The sequence below is a fragment of the Phialemonium atrogriseum genome, assembly GCF_030411735.1.
Source record: "Phialemonium atrogriseum strain 8032-3 unplaced genomic scaffold QBC33scaffold_38, whole genome shotgun sequence".
NCBI classification, from domain to species: Eukaryota; Fungi; Ascomycota; class Sordariomycetes; order Cephalothecales; family Cephalothecaceae; genus Phialemonium; species Phialemonium atrogriseum.
In genome coordinates, this window is record NW_026848175.1 from 98,313 (window position 1) to 115,324 (window position 17,012).

The 17,012-nt window shown below is 54.4% G+C and overlaps 8 protein-coding genes across 8 annotated transcripts; 4 read left to right on the forward strand and 4 right to left on the reverse strand.

The window, feature by feature from the left end:
- Positions 1–1,541: 1,541 nt before the first annotated feature.
- Positions 1,542–3,332, forward strand: QBC33DRAFT_599860 (uncharacterized protein; the record flags this gene model as incomplete). The annotated part of the gene is made up of 4 exons (XM_060432057.1): positions 1,542–1,744; positions 1,819–2,195; positions 2,261–2,496; positions 2,574–3,332. The coding sequence occupies 4 exons, from the start codon at positions 1,542–1,544 to the stop codon at positions 3,330–3,332; spliced, it is 1,575 nt and encodes a 524-aa protein (XP_060278923.1).
- Positions 3,333–3,555: 223 nt separating this feature from the next.
- Positions 3,556–5,164, reverse strand: QBC33DRAFT_614142 (Cloroperoxidase). Its single transcript, XM_060432575.1, has 4 exons — positions 4,563–5,164; positions 4,263–4,503; positions 3,926–4,197; positions 3,556–3,846 (listed from the first exon to the last, which is right to left on the reverse strand). The coding sequence occupies exons 1-4, from the start codon at positions 4,666–4,668 to the stop codon at positions 3,671–3,673; spliced, it is 795 nt and encodes a 264-aa protein (XP_060278924.1). The 5' UTR covers positions 4,669–5,164; the 3' UTR covers positions 3,556–3,670.
- A 547-nt stretch (positions 5,165–5,711) lies between these two features.
- On the forward strand, positions 5,712–6,454 carry QBC33DRAFT_256443 (thioredoxin-like protein). Its single transcript, XM_060423064.1, has one exon. It carries the CDS (start codon positions 5,794–5,796, stop codon positions 6,178–6,180), a length of 387 nt encoding a protein of 128 aa, XP_060278925.1. The 5' UTR covers positions 5,712–5,793; the 3' UTR covers positions 6,181–6,454.
- An 887-nt stretch (positions 6,455–7,341) lies between these two features.
- Positions 7,342–7,698, forward strand: QBC33DRAFT_563515 (uncharacterized protein; the record flags this gene model as incomplete). The annotated part of the gene is made up of 1 exon (XM_060430292.1): positions 7,342–7,698. One exon carries the CDS (start codon positions 7,342–7,344, stop codon positions 7,696–7,698), a length of 357 nt encoding a protein of 118 aa, XP_060278926.1.
- A 170-nt stretch (positions 7,699–7,868) lies between these two features.
- On the reverse strand, positions 7,869–8,811 carry QBC33DRAFT_573981 (uncharacterized protein; the record flags this gene model as incomplete). The annotated part of the gene is made up of 3 exons (XM_060430728.1): positions 7,869–7,952; positions 8,015–8,103; positions 8,181–8,811. The coding sequence occupies 3 exons, from the start codon at positions 8,809–8,811 to the stop codon at positions 7,869–7,871; spliced, it is 804 nt and encodes a 267-aa protein (XP_060278927.1).
- Positions 8,812–10,145: 1,334 nt separating this feature from the next.
- QBC33DRAFT_599865 (uncharacterized protein) lies at positions 10,146–11,236 on the reverse strand (the record flags this gene model as incomplete). Its single annotated transcript, XM_060432058.1, has 4 exons — positions 10,146–10,153; positions 10,235–10,535; positions 10,605–10,715; positions 10,823–11,236. 4 exons carry the CDS (start codon positions 11,234–11,236, stop codon positions 10,146–10,148), a joined length of 834 nt encoding a protein of 277 aa, XP_060278928.1.
- A 434-nt stretch (positions 11,237–11,670) lies between these two features.
- QBC33DRAFT_623462 (uncharacterized protein) lies at positions 11,671–15,925 on the forward strand. The gene is made up of 8 exons (XM_060432896.1): positions 11,671–12,370; positions 12,460–12,918; positions 13,372–13,479; positions 13,543–14,479; positions 14,552–14,605; positions 14,686–15,358; positions 15,433–15,621; positions 15,704–15,925. The coding sequence occupies exons 1-8, from the start codon at positions 12,018–12,020 to the stop codon at positions 15,832–15,834; spliced, it is 2,904 nt and encodes a 967-aa protein (XP_060278929.1). The 5' UTR covers positions 11,671–12,017; the 3' UTR covers positions 15,835–15,925.
- Positions 15,926–15,928: 3 nt separating this feature from the next.
- QBC33DRAFT_599874 (ketose-bisphosphate aldolase) lies at positions 15,929–16,872 on the reverse strand (the record flags this gene model as incomplete). The annotated part of the gene is made up of 2 exons (XM_060432059.1): positions 15,929–16,199; positions 16,271–16,872. 2 exons carry the CDS (start codon positions 16,870–16,872, stop codon positions 15,929–15,931), a joined length of 873 nt encoding a protein of 290 aa, XP_060278930.1.
- Positions 16,873–17,012: the final 140 nt, after the last annotated feature.

Consider the following 17,012-nt stretch of genomic DNA (forward strand, 5'->3'; position numbering starts at 1 on the left):
CCAGCAATAGGGTTACTGCTTTTGACCTTCGTAGTCTCGCAGATCCCAACATGCGCTCCTCAGATAGAGTCTGCTGCATGCCCTCTCTACGAACAAAAGTCCCTGCTGCTATTGTTAATTAGTCTTATTCTGTCTTGTGCAAGGCTGTTCAATCACTTCTACATCTTCCATCCATCTCTAGTGCTTGGGAAATGATGTGACTACTCCAATTTCTTGGACCCGGGACTAGACTAGGCGCTAGAGTTGATGCGAACTATTGCCGATGGTCGGCTATCCTTCCCGCTACGGTATGCTAAGTTAGTTACCAAGCCTCTTTTCCTCGAGACTCTGTCTTTCGAAGACCATCCTCTTTCCCTTGTTATCCCATTTTATTTTAACAGCTCACCGCCCCATGCCTGCTCTCGGCATTCGCTCACATACTACATACTTCCTCCCTTCTTGTGCCGCTTGCGCGGCTGTGGCAAACGTCGGAGTTACAATGCCGGCGAGGTTGTTAAAATTTAACGGGCAAAACTGGGTCACACTGGAGCGCGCTAGACAACAACGGTGTGGAGTAACCCAACACAACCCAAATCACCGCATCCACCACCCCGCGGGGGGATTTCTTTGGGATTCATTTTTGACTCTAATTACCTAGCGCATGTGCAAAGTGAACTAATTACACAATAATTCCCAACAAGGTCGGTCTCATGGTTGGAGAGTGTGAGGGGCAATGCGGGGAAACTGGAGAGAGGGTTGTGAGACGGGAAACTCCGAGAAAAATAGCCCTACTCAGTACATGGACACTGACTCGAGCTCGTGTTGACTTTGAGCTTCGGGACCAATCCGCTCGCTAGCCTTACCCCGGCATTCAATCCGGCATGTTTCTAATCAGGACTTGTTTGATTACCTAGCCACCATTTGGTTGCAATGCAATAGAAAACCACGCGATTGTACCCACCGCCCCGTGAGGGAGTATCCGCACATCGTTTCCCATCTCTTCGAGCGTGTGCTAAACTAGCAAGCCTACCTACACTACGGTGTGAACACCGACTTCGTCGGTGAATGTACTCAGTGGCTTGCCGAAGAAAAGCTTGTCAACATACAAGCAACCCCCAACTTTCCAAGGCCGGATCATCCCGGCCACTTACACGATGATTGGTAGCCAGCTGGTAACCCTGGTAATAAGGCTCCGTAATAGCCAGCTCTCTACGACCACAACCCGGACAACAACCCGGACAACAGCCCGGAACCCCATGCTCTAAGCACGTTTTCCGAGTCAGGATCCTTTCCCCAGATGGAAGGAGCCATCTCACCTCCGTCCCATCTTGGGGAATCCTGGGGTATCTTGTATCTAGTTCGACCTGACTTGGCCGATCCTTGGAGTCACGATTGTTTCCCCGCAAAGGTAACAAAGGCAGTTTAGCAAAACAACAATCACCCTCACTTAAGCTGGGGTATATATTGACCAGGCCTCGCCCCCGAGGATGGTGATTCTCAGACAAGCCTTCAGCTATAGCCTCTCGACAACCTCCGTCCGTCCTTGTTAATTCCTTGTCAACATGGAGACTCCACGATGCCTCAAATCTCTGCTTGCATTCGCAGGGAGCATTGGTCTCGCCCTTGCTTGCCCGCAGAACATAGTGAGCTCTCGAACTCTGAAGGTTCCGAACTCTCCACCCCCAGGACGGCAGATTGTCGACGGGAACTACCAGTCCTATTCGATTGAGTACAGCTACATGCAAGACTTTGCCGGGAACAACTCGTGCGTGGCCTCAAGCTTCCTTCCCACTCCTTCTCCGATTCAGAGAGCGTCGACTAATACATGGCCTTGATAAGACACCCCAATGAGTTCTCGGCACGCATGCTCCAGAACCTCAAGGACATCTCGGGAGCCTACCCCATGATCCGCGTGGGCGGCACCACGATGAACAAAGTCGTGTACGACGCGAACCAGTCGGAAGCAGTGATCCTAACATTTGTGAACCCCACCGACGATCAGCCCTCGCGGATGACGATTGGTCCGTCGTGGATAGAGTCTTTCCACCAGTTCCCCGAGGGAACCCAGTACATTTACGGTCTGAGTTTCTACGACCCGCATGACCCCCTAATCCAGGGCCGGAACGGGGTCGACGAGACGGTGGCCGAGGCAAAGCTTGCCTATGACGGCCTAGGTGATAGCTTGTACGCCTTCGAGATTGGAAACGAGGTCGACTGTGAGTTATCTGTCCTTGCAAAGTAAGCTTGAGTTTACTTGGATGGTGGGCTGACACGTCGGCAGTCTGGCCGTGCAGCGTCAAGCCCTGCAACTGGACGGTGGAGCAGTATGTCCCCCAGTGGAACGAATACGCCAACGCTGTCCAGGCGGCGGTTGGGGATTACGGACCCATTTTCCAGGGTGGCGTCTTCGCGCCCCCCGAGGGAGTCGGCTACAACGAAACGCCCTTCTGGAACGTCGAAAACGCCGTCAAATTCGGGATGAATCACACAAAGGCCAAGACCCTTTGCGACCACGAGGTATGTTTTTCGTTCCTCCCTTCCAGTGGAGATATAATTACCCAGCGCCACTAACTTTGTCGTCAACCACTACACAGTACATGGGGGTCAACTGTCCCGGCTACGGACCCGTCCCAACCATTGAGCGCAACCTGCTCAACCGTACCCAGATGACGAGCCTGGTGTACAACCACGACTACCTCGGCAACGCGACTGCGGGCTTGGGAATGAAGTACGTCATTGGTGAGACCAACTCGATCGCGTGCCAGGGAACTCCCGGGGTCTCGGACGTGTTCGCCGAGGCGCTGTGGTCGGTCGACTACATCATGTACCTGGCCAGCCTCAAGGTGGACCGCGTGCACTTCCACATGGGCACACCCTACCGCTACAGCCCCTGGCAGCCGATCGACTATCTCAACAAGACGGCACAGGTCAAGCCGCTGTACTATGGCAACCTCATGACTGCCCGGGCCTTTGCGGGGGGCAACAAGCAGGTCGAGGTGTTGGTCAACGAGACCTTGTTTGGCGCCTATGCCGTCTATGACGCGGGCAAGGGCCAGGGCAAGTGCGGCGGCGGTGCCACACCCGAGTCCGTGGTCGTGACCAACATGGCCATGTGGAACTCGACGCAACCGGAAGGCCAGCGACCCTACACCAAGGTCCAGCTCCCCGTGGAGTTCAGCCATGGCAAGGTCAGGAGGTTGACCAGTCCCGGCGTCGATGTTGCCGAGAACATTACCTTCGCTGGGCAGTGGGTAGATGACCAAGGTTATATCCACGGAGACGAAGTGCTTGAGGATGTGCAGGATAGCTCGGTAGATGTGGGTGCTGGTGAGGCTGTCCTCATCTCCATTTAACATGGTTCAGTTGTATCTAGCTTTGCTGCGGTAATCGAGGAGCGAAGAGGGCGGATGGATGACTTGGCCATGGGGCCGCATCAGTCCGAATCAGTATGAGGATGGGCAGAAAGCATAATTAATGCTTGAACAAATGCAAAGTGTTGAGACAGACTGGGATAATGGTCGTCAAAGAATCATCGATTAGTACCGTGAAAAGGAAATTAAATCTCCAGTTAAGCATCTCAATTCTTATGCCTCAAGGAGAAGCTACTGCTATGACCTAAACGAACTGTAGTCTTCTCGGGACCGTGCAATACATAGACATGCTCACTGGCTGGCTGCATTTGGAGTCCATGTCAACCAACGATGGGGAGACCGGCATGGATGTCCCCACGCTTCACAATATTCGCAGCCTCCTCAGGAGAGCTTCCCGTGACATTGACGATCCTGCCCATCATATCGAGAAGATCATCCGTTGTGATGGGCACCTCTTGTTTAGACCAGCCAAGCTCATACGGCAAGCGTTCATTTTCTGCGAATAAAACCATGTATTAGCCTCGGCCTAAGACACGTATAATTACCTATTATTTAGATACGAAAATAGACCTTACCAAAGAGGTACTCCACCAAGGCCTTGGGTGCCGTTGCACTCGATCTGTCGCCAAAGACAATGATGTAAGCCGCCGTCTCGCCGTAGCTGAAGTTCGAGCCAAGTTCGGAAAGAGTAAAAGTGGGGTTGGTGATGGCCGAGGTTATCACGCGGGCATGTCGAGAGGCAGCGGCCATATGCAGGTCAATGACATCTCCTGTCCAGTATGACCTAGTCTCGTCGAAGATTGTCTGGTTGAAGATGTGGGCGTCGGCGAAGAAAGCATCTGCACGGCTTCATGCTCGTGGATTCGAGTTAGCTCATTTGCTGACCAGGCCAGAGGGCTGAAGCATACGGACCTTAAGCTTGCGTCATGCTCCAAGATGTCGTGCTGGTTGAGGTGGTCAAGTGAGAAAGTTGTGGCGTTGGGGTCTGGATTGGCGGTAATAGCAGACTCGAATAGGAATTGCCCGAGTGGCTCGTCAAAGTTCAAAGCTGTCTTCAGCGCCTTGATGGTAACGTCCTCGGAGATGTCTTTGCCGTTGTGCGGTAGGAAGCCGTGGTTTGCCAGACTGTTGAGCATGGGGCAAGGAGCTCGCACTGGCGACGTTTGATTAGAATTTGGTCATGGCTATTTGGGACTCTCTCTCGGGGCCTACCATCGTCAGGTCCAGGGGGTTGCCAGCCAGAAGGACAGGCGCTCCATGAAGACCGAGCAAACAACGGAAGAATCCCTGTCGCAATGTGGAGAAAAGTAGGCTTCATTTCGACTTGGGTTTCGTGACTGCTACTTGGCGTGATACTGGTTTGCTACCAACCTTGGAATAATTAGAGGATTTGGCCGAACATTTATATATCCGCTGCTGCTGCTGCTGCTTATCCAAGCGCAAACATGGCTGTTCGTCACGCCACGGTTCGGACTACGATTTACTCCAGTTGATGGGGAGAAAGGGGTTGAGCCGCGTCATCATATCGGAACGCAAATGCTTCCTGCGAGCATCCAGCGAATTGCACCCCAAAGCCAGCATCAAGGCTTGAGTGATGAGCGGAGCCGCGCATTGATTACCCAGGACTGTGACATGTCCTCACACAAGCACCAGGTAATTAGAGCAGAGGAATAAAACGTCGCGTAGGATTTTAGCTGGGGCCGCGAAAATGAAAGGCGATAGAAACGACGAAAGCGACGAAAGCGAGGAGCGCAACGCAAAACATTCTTAAAGCTCGTGAAGCGGCAGAGGATCGGCAACGGGGTGTTCTTGGCGCGGCAGGCAGGTGAAGTCAATGCGACGAGTCGACCAGTTAGAAGACGTTGATTTCACAGCCTGCTAAGACTCCAACACAGGTGGAGACCAAAATGCTCCACCATCCACATCGGAACCCAGCCCGGTATAGATTATGGGAGATCAGGCTCGGAGTGACTCTGGTTGTCGAGCGGTAATGGGATACCCCTGTTAAATTACCGCCATCTCATCGTCCTTGCGCACCTTTGACGGCATGATGGAGTGCAGCTTCTCGTCTCAACTATGCGCATCTCCATTCCATATAATTTTCTGAGGATAGTGGCTTCACAGGGGAATGCACTTATCGAGGTTATTACACGGAGAGTGAGACTGCTATAATCAGGGAGCTGACAAATGGTTGGGGTCATGTGATTTTGGAAGCGCCGAGATTATTCTGGGTTGCGTCCTTTTCTTGTCGCGCTAAACACGTTGATGATAGTCTCTGAACCCGGCCACTGTTATTAAAGCAAAAAGCTGGTGTCTTAGAATATCCCCAGACTTTATTGCTCACAGATATCTCTCTTTGCTTCACCCTTCGCATCATCAATATCGACTCGACGACAGACCCAACGTCACAACGAAATCCACCTCCACCTTTGAGACCACAAAGATGGGCAACGATGACAAGCTTCACCACATTACCTCGGCGGCCGAGTTGGAAAAGCTAATGGCATCGACAACGTACGTCGCTGTCGACTTCTTTGCCGATTGGTGTCCGCCGTGCAAAGTCATTGCACCCGTCTTCGAGTCTCTGGCGGCCACGCATGCCGTTCCTGGCATCCTCGCCTTTGCCAAGGTCAACGTGGACCACGTTCAGGAAGTCGCACGCACTTACCGCATCACCGCCATGCCGACCTTCATGTTCTTCAAGGAGGGGAAGCAGGTCGCAGTTAATGGGCAGGCTATGATTCAAGGTGCCGACCCTCAGACTCTCGGAGCTGCTGCGCAGAAGCTAGGCGGGTTGGCAGCGAAGAGGGCTGCCGAATCTTCGCAATAGAAGGGGGATTGAACTGTGAATTTTGGCTTTAGTCGGGGACATGGGGGAGAGCCGCGCTTACAGTCCAAGGCAATACGAGGCTGATCCGGGGGTCGACCAAGTCCGAATGTTCCTGATGGTAGATGCTCGAAAACGAGTAATTAATTAGAACTTCAAAGTCTGCGCGCCCTCTTCCGTAGAAACCACCGAATAATATCACCTTTTTACTTCGCGCTCTTAAGTGGCATTGCTGTCGAGGAATTAGACGCCTTCTTGTGCCTCTTTCTCCCCGATTCCTCTTGGCGGCGCAACACGGTCAACGCGACTGAGTGGGGGGCGAGCTTGTGAAAACCTATAAACGACAGAACGGACAATCTGCTCATTTCTTCGGGGATATGCAGCTTGCCCTGCAGCTTGCCCTTCAGCAGCGGCTGAGAAATCGCAGGGCTTCCCTGGTCGCTGCAAATAGCGATGGCCCAGTCATTCCCTGGGAGATCCCGACGATGACAGCTGTACACGTTCTACCATGGTCAATTCTGATATTCCTCATGCGAGAACGGGTGAGGGTCGCAAAAGAGTTCCGCGTGGTCAAAGTCCAGTGGGGTGCTTTGGCAAGATGGGAAAGATCGAGAAGACGGGGAGCAGGGGAAACTTAGGCGAAACTTAGGCTGCCAAGAAAGGGTTCGCAGATCAACATTGGCCTAGACCCTCATCCCCCGGCTGCTGCCAGTGTGAGGAGGCTGGCTCCCAATGGAGACTCGCCAAGAGGCAGAAAGAATGGTGGATTCAGAAGGGGCAACTTCCGGCACCAAGCGATTCTGTTTCATTTACTGGTGGAACATCAACTTTTCGGGTCTTGGGTATTAGAACGCCTCTCAGACTGATGTTATCTGCGACAGACAATGGCTTCTTGGATTTATTCGAACGAGGAGGACGAATTAAATGATTGTTGCGGGGCAACATCCACAAAACACTCGGAGAATATTTCACGGCCACGGGGACTTGGTCAGTCAGTAAGTACCCTTGTCTCGGTGAATGCCAGCCTAGTCATATCTTCTTTTCTGCAATGCCTTATTTCATAAATGGTGGGAGATGAGAGAAAGTGATAGTCGAGTGAGTGCAGAGTCGGTCCATTTGTATTAGCGCACAGCAAGGATAAATCTACCATAATTTCAAATTATCATGGAGCATGTCCGCCCCGGCTTCATACAGGAATCCAAGTCGGGCAGCGACCCAGCATTAGTACTGTGCGGCGAGCCCGATGCCTTGTTGATACACTTCACAACCTGGACGCAGGCCGGCTTCTACAAGACGGCCGACTTCAGTCCCGCAGTTGTGCGTGCCGGCGAGACGAGCCAGTGGAGGAGCAACCCGCCCGGCACCATGGTTTTCCACCACGTGCAATCGATGCGACAGGGCCCGACGACCAGGAACGTGTTTGTGGTGCTGGGCAAGGACCACGGCGGCAACTATTGGTTGACTGGGATTCTGCTGGCCCAAGCCTGGGCCAAGACTGAAGAGGATATAAATAAGATGTAACAACAGTGCTAGAGACTAAGGTGGAATGACTACACGGCCGGAGAACTTTATTACACGGCTATCAAGGTCCTGATGACATCATTTGCTGATATTATATACCCCAATTGTTCCATAGAGCCCCCTGGTCCCAATACTAGGACCAATTATACAAGTATATCCGACCTTGTTTATTACGGAAGTGTGTAACCTCCGTCTATTATGAGATTCGAGCCAGTCATGTAGCAACAGGCATCGCTGCTGAGAAACACATAGATCTTCACATTGGTTCTTTTAGTTTGCGGCTCAAAGAATGGGTAGTAACTGCGGTTTTACTTACACCCTTCAGCTCCGCCGGCGGACAGATTCGCCCTCCTGGAATCATGGATAGCCACTTGTCAAACAGCTCCTTCGGCTGCCGTGTCAACACTGCTACTGCGTTAATACAGCGTCTTCCAATCATTTTCTGGGCTGGTACACAGAGAGTGCATGTCGATAATACGTACTTTCGGTATGGATGTACCCGGGCGAGACGCAATTCACCCTGGCAAAGTCGGCCCACTCAACAGCGAGGCTCTTAGCCAGCTGCAAAACGCCGGCCTTGGATGAGTTGTACGCGGCCTGCGTCTGCGGCACGTTGACCAGCGTGGCGCTGACCGAGGCCGTGATGATGAGGTTTCCCCGCCCCTGCCTCTTGAAAATCTTGCCCGCCGCCACCGCCGTCCACATGACCCCGTCGTAGTTGACGCTATTCATGTGCTGCCAGCTCTCCTCCGTGTACTCAAGAGACGGCACATTTGCGCAGACACCGGCGTTTGCGACGACAATGTCGAGGTGACCATGGCCGAACTCCTCGGCTACCTGATTGATGGTTTGCGCTATGGCCTTCCGGTCAGTCACATCGGACTGATAGGCCTGCACCCGGACGCCCGTCTTCTCCGCGATCCTGGCCGCCGTGGCTGCTGTGTCTGTGCTTGTCTTGTAGATGAAGGCAACGTCGGCCCCGGCTTCGGCGAGGCCGGTCACGACCTGCAGACCAATGCCCCTGGAGCCGCCGGTCACCAGGGCAATTTTTCCCTTGAGGGAGAACTGCGAGAGCACGGGGGCATCCACGTCGGCTGGTTGAGGGAGGGGCATGGTGTCGACAATATGTATGGGCGCCTCTCTTCTTAGGGAATGGATGGATATGAAATGAAATGCAAATGAAATTTCAACCCACCATGGGAAAGGATATAAAGAGGCGGTGGAGGAAGGGAATTAGAAAAGGATAACTTTCCAAGTCCAAATGATTACTGGTAATTAAAAGATATCAATGGTCATGGAGATGCTCTGTTCTGCTGAGTACGGCCACAGTCTAATTATATACAACCCGTGATTGTAGCACAGCTTTTCTTCGCTTTCAAGACACAATTAGGCGCAACGACCTCCACCTCCCCTTCGGTTCCTAGTTGTCGGCGGGATAGCAAATTCTTCACGCTTTCTCCTCTGGTCGAGCCTTCGATGGAAGCTACTACAGGCCTAGAACAAACGGTGATGGTCGTGTCCTCAAGTCCCTCGAGTCGGCAAGATGCTAAAAAGATGAGGCTCAGATAGCATGCATAACTTCTCCTCGAGCCGTGGGCTGTAACCGGTGGATCGGTCTCGTCACGATGGGACCGCTTGGGCATGCGCACGTTAGTCACAACCCGGCCCTTCACTCGTCTCGAGGGCTGGGTTAGTGGAGATGACGACCTACTACCGCAAGCATATCCACTAAAATGGGGGCTCTCTCCTACTCACACGATTCGGCCACCCCATACATCCCGCAAAGTGGATCATCTTCCCCCGGGGGGGGACGTTGGTTTTATCCCAGTCCGGGGTTGCAATGCTTGTTTCTGGGGTTTGTCCGATAAGTACCAGTAATTACCTGTCAGCGACTTCAGTTTTCCCCACGCTTCGCCGGATGGCTCAACGGTTTCCGAACCCAATAACGCAGCCCTAAGAGACACCATAGTATAGGGGATCTGCTGTGAATGGAAGGCTGCACCCGAGGACGTATCTATCTTCGTACCCCATCATCTCCAGTCGTACAATATATGGAGTACACTACTTCATTCAATCCTCAAATTCTGTGAAAGCTCTGTCTTTTCATGTTGTGCTAAGCTCTTCCGCTTCCCCAAGCAATAAGCCACCATGCATCAACAGGATATGGATGGTCGTGGCTAAGCTGGAGAAGCGTGTTCTCCTGATTGCCGTCAACTGCCTTTCCAGCATGTTCATATTTTCCTTCAGTAGGGCGATAATCAAAGGGGCATATCCTTTCCGATTGTAGGTTTCGATTTTTTCTCGACCTAATTACAACATCACAGTGCGTTCCATTGCTACATCTATGACCTGGAATGTAGTATTCTATATCATGATGATGCCAATACGTTGTATACATTTCGTAACCCAAACCCGAATTCTATATTCCAGTCCACCTGGGATGTTCTCTAACAGACTACAGCACAATACTGGTCAGCGCAATGCCAAAATTGAAGCAAGGGACACTCGCTCTCTATCACTGTGGGCATGAACTTACTTCCGATAACGCCGTTGATGGGGATGTCTATTGAAGTGGTATAGCTGGCGGCGTCGCTGAGGAGGTAGACGTAGGCGCCGCCCAGCTCCTGGACTTGGGCCAGCCGGGGCATGCCCCCGTAGTACTTGAGCTGCTGCTCCCAGTCGGGCTGTTGCGGGACCCAGTAGGTCATGGCTGTCTCGACGAGGCCCGGAGAGACCGAGTTGACACGGATACCGTACTTGGCCCACTCCATGGCGAGCGTGTGTGTCATGTTGCGGACGCCCGCCTTGGATGCGCCGTACGGAGCCGACGGCACGCGCTGTTACGAAGAGATTAGTATTTTCCGCGGCCGCACAGGAAGATCTGGGCTGTCAGTTTTGATACATACCTTGTTGGGCCGGTATGAGGCCATAGACGCCGTGAAGACAACCGAACCCTTGATCCCCAGTTTGATGAACGCGCGAGCAGCGGCTCTCGCCGTGTAGAAAGCACCAAATAGCTACAATTTTTATATAGAGTCAGTTTCTTTCTTCCTCGCCTCATCTTCCGCTTCGAAAGCATTCGTATAGCAGAGACTTGCAGGTTTTGCTGGATGGTTTAACATACGTTGACAGCAAACAGGGCGTGGATCTCCTCCTCGGTAAAGTCTAGCGCGGACTTGTGGTTGGTCCGGCCGGCGTTGACGACCATGCCGTGGATGGCGCCGGCCTCCTGCACGATGCGGTCGACGGCGGCGGTAACGCTCGCCTCCTTGGTGATGTCGGCCGGGATTGCCTTGAGCTGCCCAGGGTACCTCTTCTCGATCGCAGCGAACTCCTCACCGGGCTCAGCCAGATCTATTGAGTAGACAGTGGCAGCGCCATTATCCAGGCAGCACTCTGCGACGCCGAGCCCAATTCCGCGGTTCGCCCCCGTTACTGCGATGACCTTTCCGGTCAGGAGAACCTTGGTTTGGACACCAGGGGTACTGCTGCTAGCCGGTGCAGAGCCGTTTCCGTTCGTTGTTACCGAAGGGGTCATTTTCTGGGGTGGTGATTAAATAAACTAAGGTTCTCGGAGACAAGACGTAATGATAAGATGATGTCTTTCGAGATGTCGTGCCTGGGGTTGGTGGCTCTTATATGTAGATGATTTGGTAGTGGGCGCAGGAGGAAGAACAATCTCTACCTCTAGAAGTCAATGCTAGATATAAGACCGGCATATGCTACGGTACTAGCTCCGGGGATCTGATCTAAGTACCGAGACGAGGTAAGATAGAGAGCGTCTCGGATCGCGAGCCGATGAGCTGTCCCTCGCGACGAGGGCACCGTCAGTTCTGTTACCTTTTCTAGAATAATCCAAGGCTCCATTTCTTTTCACTGCATGTCTACATGTATTCTTTAAACCAAGACCACCTATAACCATCATAGAATGGATGCCCAGCCCCGCCGAACGATAAGATACCCGAAATATTTCATGCGGGGACACAGACAAGACGACAAGGCAAAACGAGAGGCGGCTTTGCCCCATCGCGTTCCCGTCTTAGTGCATGCTTGGATCTCATCCGTCCCTTCTAGCGAGTTGGCCAGAAACCTCGGACCCGCTAAGCCGCCGCTACACCACAAGTCCCCTGCCCAGCCCAACAGAGACTTACCTCCGTATCAAACGCGAAGCTTCCAAGTGATCGGGGCTTATCAGCATTTCCCTCCTCCTTTTCACGGCTCCCAGTATAGCATACAGTAACGGGTGAAGCTCACTCTTGCAAATCTGGCACCGACCGTTGTTGCCCCCGGAACCACCGATCGCAACAAGGACACACCCAATGGCTCCCCCCTGGCGACTACTCGCGGGCAAAACGGCTTGCATCACCGGTGGCACGACGGGAATCGGGCGCGCCATCACATTGGAGTACTTACGTCAGGGGTGCAATGTTGCCGTCAACCACCTGGGTCTGTGCAAGGACGAGCCGCTAAGAAAGAGTCTCCTCGAGGAGGCCAAGCGTCTCCGGACGGACGGTCCCAGGGACCCACCGGCCGGCGAACTGATCGAGATGGCGGGTGATGTTACGGATCCGCAGACAAGCACGAACCTAGTCGCCGAGGCCGTGAGCACATGGGGCGCATTGAATGTCTTCGTGGCCAACGCGGGCATCTTCCAAGCCTGCGACTTCCTGGCGTAAGAAGTCTAATTGCAATTTCCCATCCATTTCCTCTCTCTTTCCAACTCACTGACATGGTACGGGGTGGTGGCGGCATGTAATGTAGCATAGACAAGGACACGTTTGACACATCGATGCGGGTCAACGTCAACGGCGCCTTCTACTCATGCCAGGCGGCAGCAAAGCAGATGGTCAAGCAGGGGACCGGCGGGGCGATCATCGGCGTGTCGTCCATCAGCGCGCTGGTCGGCGGCGGTAAGCAGGTGCACTACACGCCGACCAAGGCGGCGGTGCTGTCCATGGTGCAGTCCATGGCCATCGCGCTAGCCAAGCACCGGATCCGCTGCAACGCGCTGTTGCCGGGCACGATCCACACGCAGCTGGCCGAGGACGACATGCAGGATGACGAGAAGCGGAAATACCTCGAGCGCCGGATCCCGTGGGAAAGGGTGGGCAGGCCTGAGGACATGGCCGGGCCGGCCGTCTTTCTGGCGAGCGACGAGCTGAGCGGCTACATGACGGGGTCGCAGGTGCTTGCTGATGGAGGCATGTTTGTAAACTTGCAGTAAGGTGTAGCTATTCTCTGCCTCGGTGCCTCCTGCACGAATATCTCTGTATTTCGGGTTGTCTTGTGCGCGTGCCTCTCCTGGGAAAATTGGGGAAACAACCCCTCAATTGGGGGGCTCTTTTCTGCTTCTACAGCCCGCCTTTGTTTGCGGGGTCCGATGTGGGAAAGGAAGAGGGGTAGTACCAATCACATTCCAAGAAAGAAAAAAAAGGAGGGGGAAGATCGGCGATCAGTCTATCCGATGCCCTCTAGCCGTGGATCCCTCGTCCCGTTCGCACGCTTGAATTCTTCGACAACTTCTCGTACAGCCAGTGTATGCATGCCTCGTCTCGGGAAATACCCGCACCGCTGGTTGCAGGGTTTCTCGACCAGTAAGATTGACAAACCAAACCGCCCGTAGCGCGATTCTTGTTGGTGAGCGCTGCGGCTGTCTTGCCTCATGGCGAGCAGCACGAGATCCTTGGGTGAGGCCGAGGTCGAGGCCCAGCCTGACTCTGAGCGCCGTTTCACCCGGGGCCGTCTGTCGCGGGGCAAGGGCCTGCGCAAGACCACAGGATGGTTAGTCTCCTACTCGTCGTTCCAGATATTTCCCCTTGCTGACACATCTGCCTGCTCCCCAAGTTTGACCTGCCGCCGTCGGCACATCAAGTGCGACGAGGCCAAGCCCATCTGCCGAGGATGCGCCAAGCGGAAAGTCCCTTGCGTCTACGACAGTAAGCCTGACTCCACGTCGACGTCCGGCTCTGGTCTTTCCGTCGTGTCCGGGTCCGGGTCCGCGGGCAGTACTGCCGCCCCCAACAGTACACGGGGATCAAAGATCGCCGGGTCCGACATACCCGTGGCTGACGCTGCCACGACTGCTGAGGCCGAGTCTGTTCGGGAAGTCATCCGGGCGAGTTTGAGTCCGGCAGCGGCCCCGGCTGCGCTTGCATCTCTCGAGCCTCCAGCTCTTTACGGCACCACCGAGCCTACGCCACATAGCGTCCGCTTCTCCATTGCCGAACCCGACCATCAGCTCGCGAATCCCCTGGGTCGGCCCTGGGTCGGCCATTCTCCCCAGGCTGCCCAAAGTCCGGAGGAGCCAAGGCTGTATCAGAACAGCATCTCTACTACTTTCGACGGTCTGCCGCCGGCGCATCATGCGTCTAATGGTGGCCCTCCGGCTTTTGACCCCGCCTCCGCCTCGTCGGCGAGCCATACCGCAGAGTCCCCCACGGCGAGGTGGCTGGGGCTCCTCCTAGGGGACGCCACGGTCGGCAACGGGGTTCTGCCGGATATTGAATACGAGCTCGACGGCTTCGACATCTTTGGCAACTCTATCGCGCAGTCCCACGCTTCGGATGTGACCCCGGCGAGCCCGGCGACCACTAGGGCTGGGTTGGAGGTGCCTGTGGGCGTCTCGCCGAATACGTGTAATCCCTCCCTGCAAGAAAGGATCCCACATCTCCGCAGTGATCAGCTTTCCGAGAAGCAGGCCTGGCATTCTTCAGATGCCATCGAACTACTTCCCTATGAACATATGCTATTCATGTACTTTGTGCAACATATCAGCCAGTGGGTGAGTTCTTCCGCCGCCCTACCCTGGGGTCTGAGGTGAATCCTTTTTACTCAGGCTAATATACGCATCTAGATGGATCTCTTCGAGCCCAAAAGGCCATTTGGCACTTTTGTGCCGCATCTTGCAGTAAATCTTCCTCCCTCTCCACCTGTGTTGATTTTTATAGAAACTGTTTCGTTGAACTAACTATACGAAACCCTTCACAGATGCACAATGTCGGCTTAATGAACGCCATCTTGGCCCTCTCTGCCCGACACCTCTCCCTCGGCACTGGTCATCCGGCCGGATACGCCGACGCGAGCCCTCCGGACGCCAATGATGCCGTCCGGTACTACTTCAAGACGCTCCACTACAGCCAGAAGGCGATGCAGTATGATACATACAAAACCAGCCTCGAGCTGCTGGCCATCTCACTCATCATCTCCACATACGAGATGCTGGACGGATCGAGCACCGACTGGGAAAGGCACCTCAAGGGCGTGTTCTGGATCCAGCGCTCGCAGGTCATCCACGGCGACTCGGGCGGTCTGAGACAGGCCGTGTGGTGGGCATGGCTCTGCCAGGACGTGTGGGCCGCCTTCCGGGAGAAGCGCAAGCCCTTCACTTTCTGGCGGCCGGAGCGGACTTTCGACGCCCTGGACCCGTTTGAGCTCGCGGCCCGGTCCGTCCACATTTTCGCCCAGGTGGTAGGCTTCTGCTCTACCGAAGAGATGGAAGAGACCAAGAACGACCTGGCGTCGAGGATGTCCAGGGCTGATGTCCTTCTGGAGAAGCTCGAGGACTGGAGGAGGCACCTGACTGTCGAGTTCGAGGCCCTGCCCGTCTCAACCAGCTCAGGAGATGCGTTTCAGCCTATCTGGCTTCATCCCCCGGTATTTGGTAGAGTCCCCCCCCGTTCCTCCCCCTTATCGCCTGAACGAGTTGTGACCGACCCACTAAACCTGGCGTGACAGGAGTGGCTATCCAGCTGTACTATTGTTCCCTCATACTCATATACCTCAACCGCCCTACTCTTGGTGGTCTCGACGTGTACCTGGAGCAGCAAAAGTCTTTGCGGACGTGTATAAAGGCGGTTTGCGGCATTGCCATGACGCTGACCGATTATGCCTCTGGTGTAATGTCTTCACAATGTGTTTTTATTGGTACGCAATCCCCCCTTCCCCTTTCTCGACCCTTCCTGGCAGAAAAGGATTAATTGGCTAACACAAGCATGTCGAAATCTAGCTGGCTTATCTGTCGAGAGAATCGACCAGCAGAATGCCGTGTTGGAAATACTTGCCAAGTGCAGGCAACGGACTGGGTGGCCGGTGCAGCCCCTCGAGGACGAGTTGAGACTACGATGGGAGAGACATTGACTTGCACCAAGAAGGGAGCCTATATATATATATATATATCAATAGACGAACTATAAGAGCTGTCTGGCTGACTTGTAATATACAAATCCGGTTTCTACGCCTTACCGGCAGAACCACATATCTCCATCCACTCCACCGTCTGCGCAATTACCTTATCTACGCCCTGCTCTATGAGGGCCGTGTGAGGCACATTCGAGACTTGTGACCGCAGATGCGTGTAGTAGTCGTCCAACACCAGCCTGTTGACGTTGATCTTGGATACGCCCGCCGCGATGCACTCCTTCATCAGCTCCGACTTGAACCCGTTCGTCCCGTGGAGCACTAGTCTCACTCTGCCATTGACTTGGGCGCGGATTGCCGCAAATCTGAAGCGTCACGTTAGCGATCTTCCACCCAGATGATAAGATTCTTTAATATAGATGGCCCTGCCACATACCGCTCAAAGTCAAGCTGTGGCCCCTCGGGGCCATACTCGCCATGCACGTTACCAATCGCGGGCGCCAGGGCATCCACCCCCGTGGCGATGAAGTCGTCCACCTCCTCGGGCGTCGTCTTGCTCGCCTCCAGGTCGGCCGTATCCATGACGCCGTCCTCGCCGCCCTCGATGCGCCCGGGCTCCGCCTCGGTCGCGATACGCCGCTCGTGGCAGTAGCGGACCCAGCGCGCCGTCTTGGCCAGGTTCTCGGCCTTTTCGTAGTGCGACATGTCGACCATGATGCTGTCAAACGGCAGTTCGTCGGCCGCTCGCTTGATGATGGCCTCGTCCTGCGCGTGGTCAAGGTGGATCGAGATGGGCACCTTGGCGCGGCGGGCGGCGTCGGCGGCCGTGCGCACGAGCAGGCCGTCCGAGAAGGTGATGGCCCAGGGAAAGAACTGGATGATGAGCGGGGAGTGCGCCTTCTCGGCAGCCCGTACGAGGCCTAGGATCTGCTCTATATTGTACGCGATGGCGGCGATGACACCATATTTGCCTTCCTCGGCTGCCTTTAGGATCTGGATCGTGCGGTTGGTCGCTTTCCAGTCATCGGGGGCAGCCATCGTCACGAGTGTCGAGTATGAGGGAAGATGAAGGCGGGGCGCGAAGGGGAGAGGGAAAGGGGAAAAACGAATGGAGGGCAAAAAGGATGCGTAAGTGTGTTTGTTGTAGGGTTAGTGTCTCTTTACTTCAGTTAATTGTC

Excerpts from the sequence above, each read along its gene's own strand:
- QBC33DRAFT_614142 (XM_060432575.1), bottom strand. The coding sequence starts at position 4,668 with ATGAAGCCTACTTTTCTCCACATTGCGACAGGGATTCTTCCGTTGTTT. Across the intron at positions 4,504-4,562 it reads ACCCCCTGGACCTGACGATG|TGCGAGCTCCTTGCCCCATG; the intron begins GTAGGCCCCGAG and ends AAACGTCGCCAG. Across the intron at positions 3,847-3,925 it reads CTTGGTGGAGTACCTCTTTG|AAAATGAACGCTTGCCGTAT; the intron begins GTAAGGTCTATT and ends TTTTATTCGCAG.
- QBC33DRAFT_256443 (XM_060423064.1), top strand. The coding sequence starts at position 5,794 with ATGGGCAACGATGACAAGCTTCACCACATTACCTCGGCGGCCGAGTTG.
- QBC33DRAFT_623462 (XM_060432896.1), top strand. The coding sequence starts at position 12,018 with ATGGCTCCCCCCTGGCGACTACTCGCGGGCAAAACGGCTTGCATCACC. Across the intron at positions 12,919-13,371 it reads GGCATGTTTGTAAACTTGCA|CACGAGATCCTTGGGTGAGG; the intron begins GTAAGGTGTAGC and ends CATGGCGAGCAG. Across the intron at positions 15,359-15,432 it reads GCTTCATCCCCCGGTATTTG|GAGTGGCTATCCAGCTGTAC; the intron begins GTAGAGTCCCCC and ends CTGGCGTGACAG.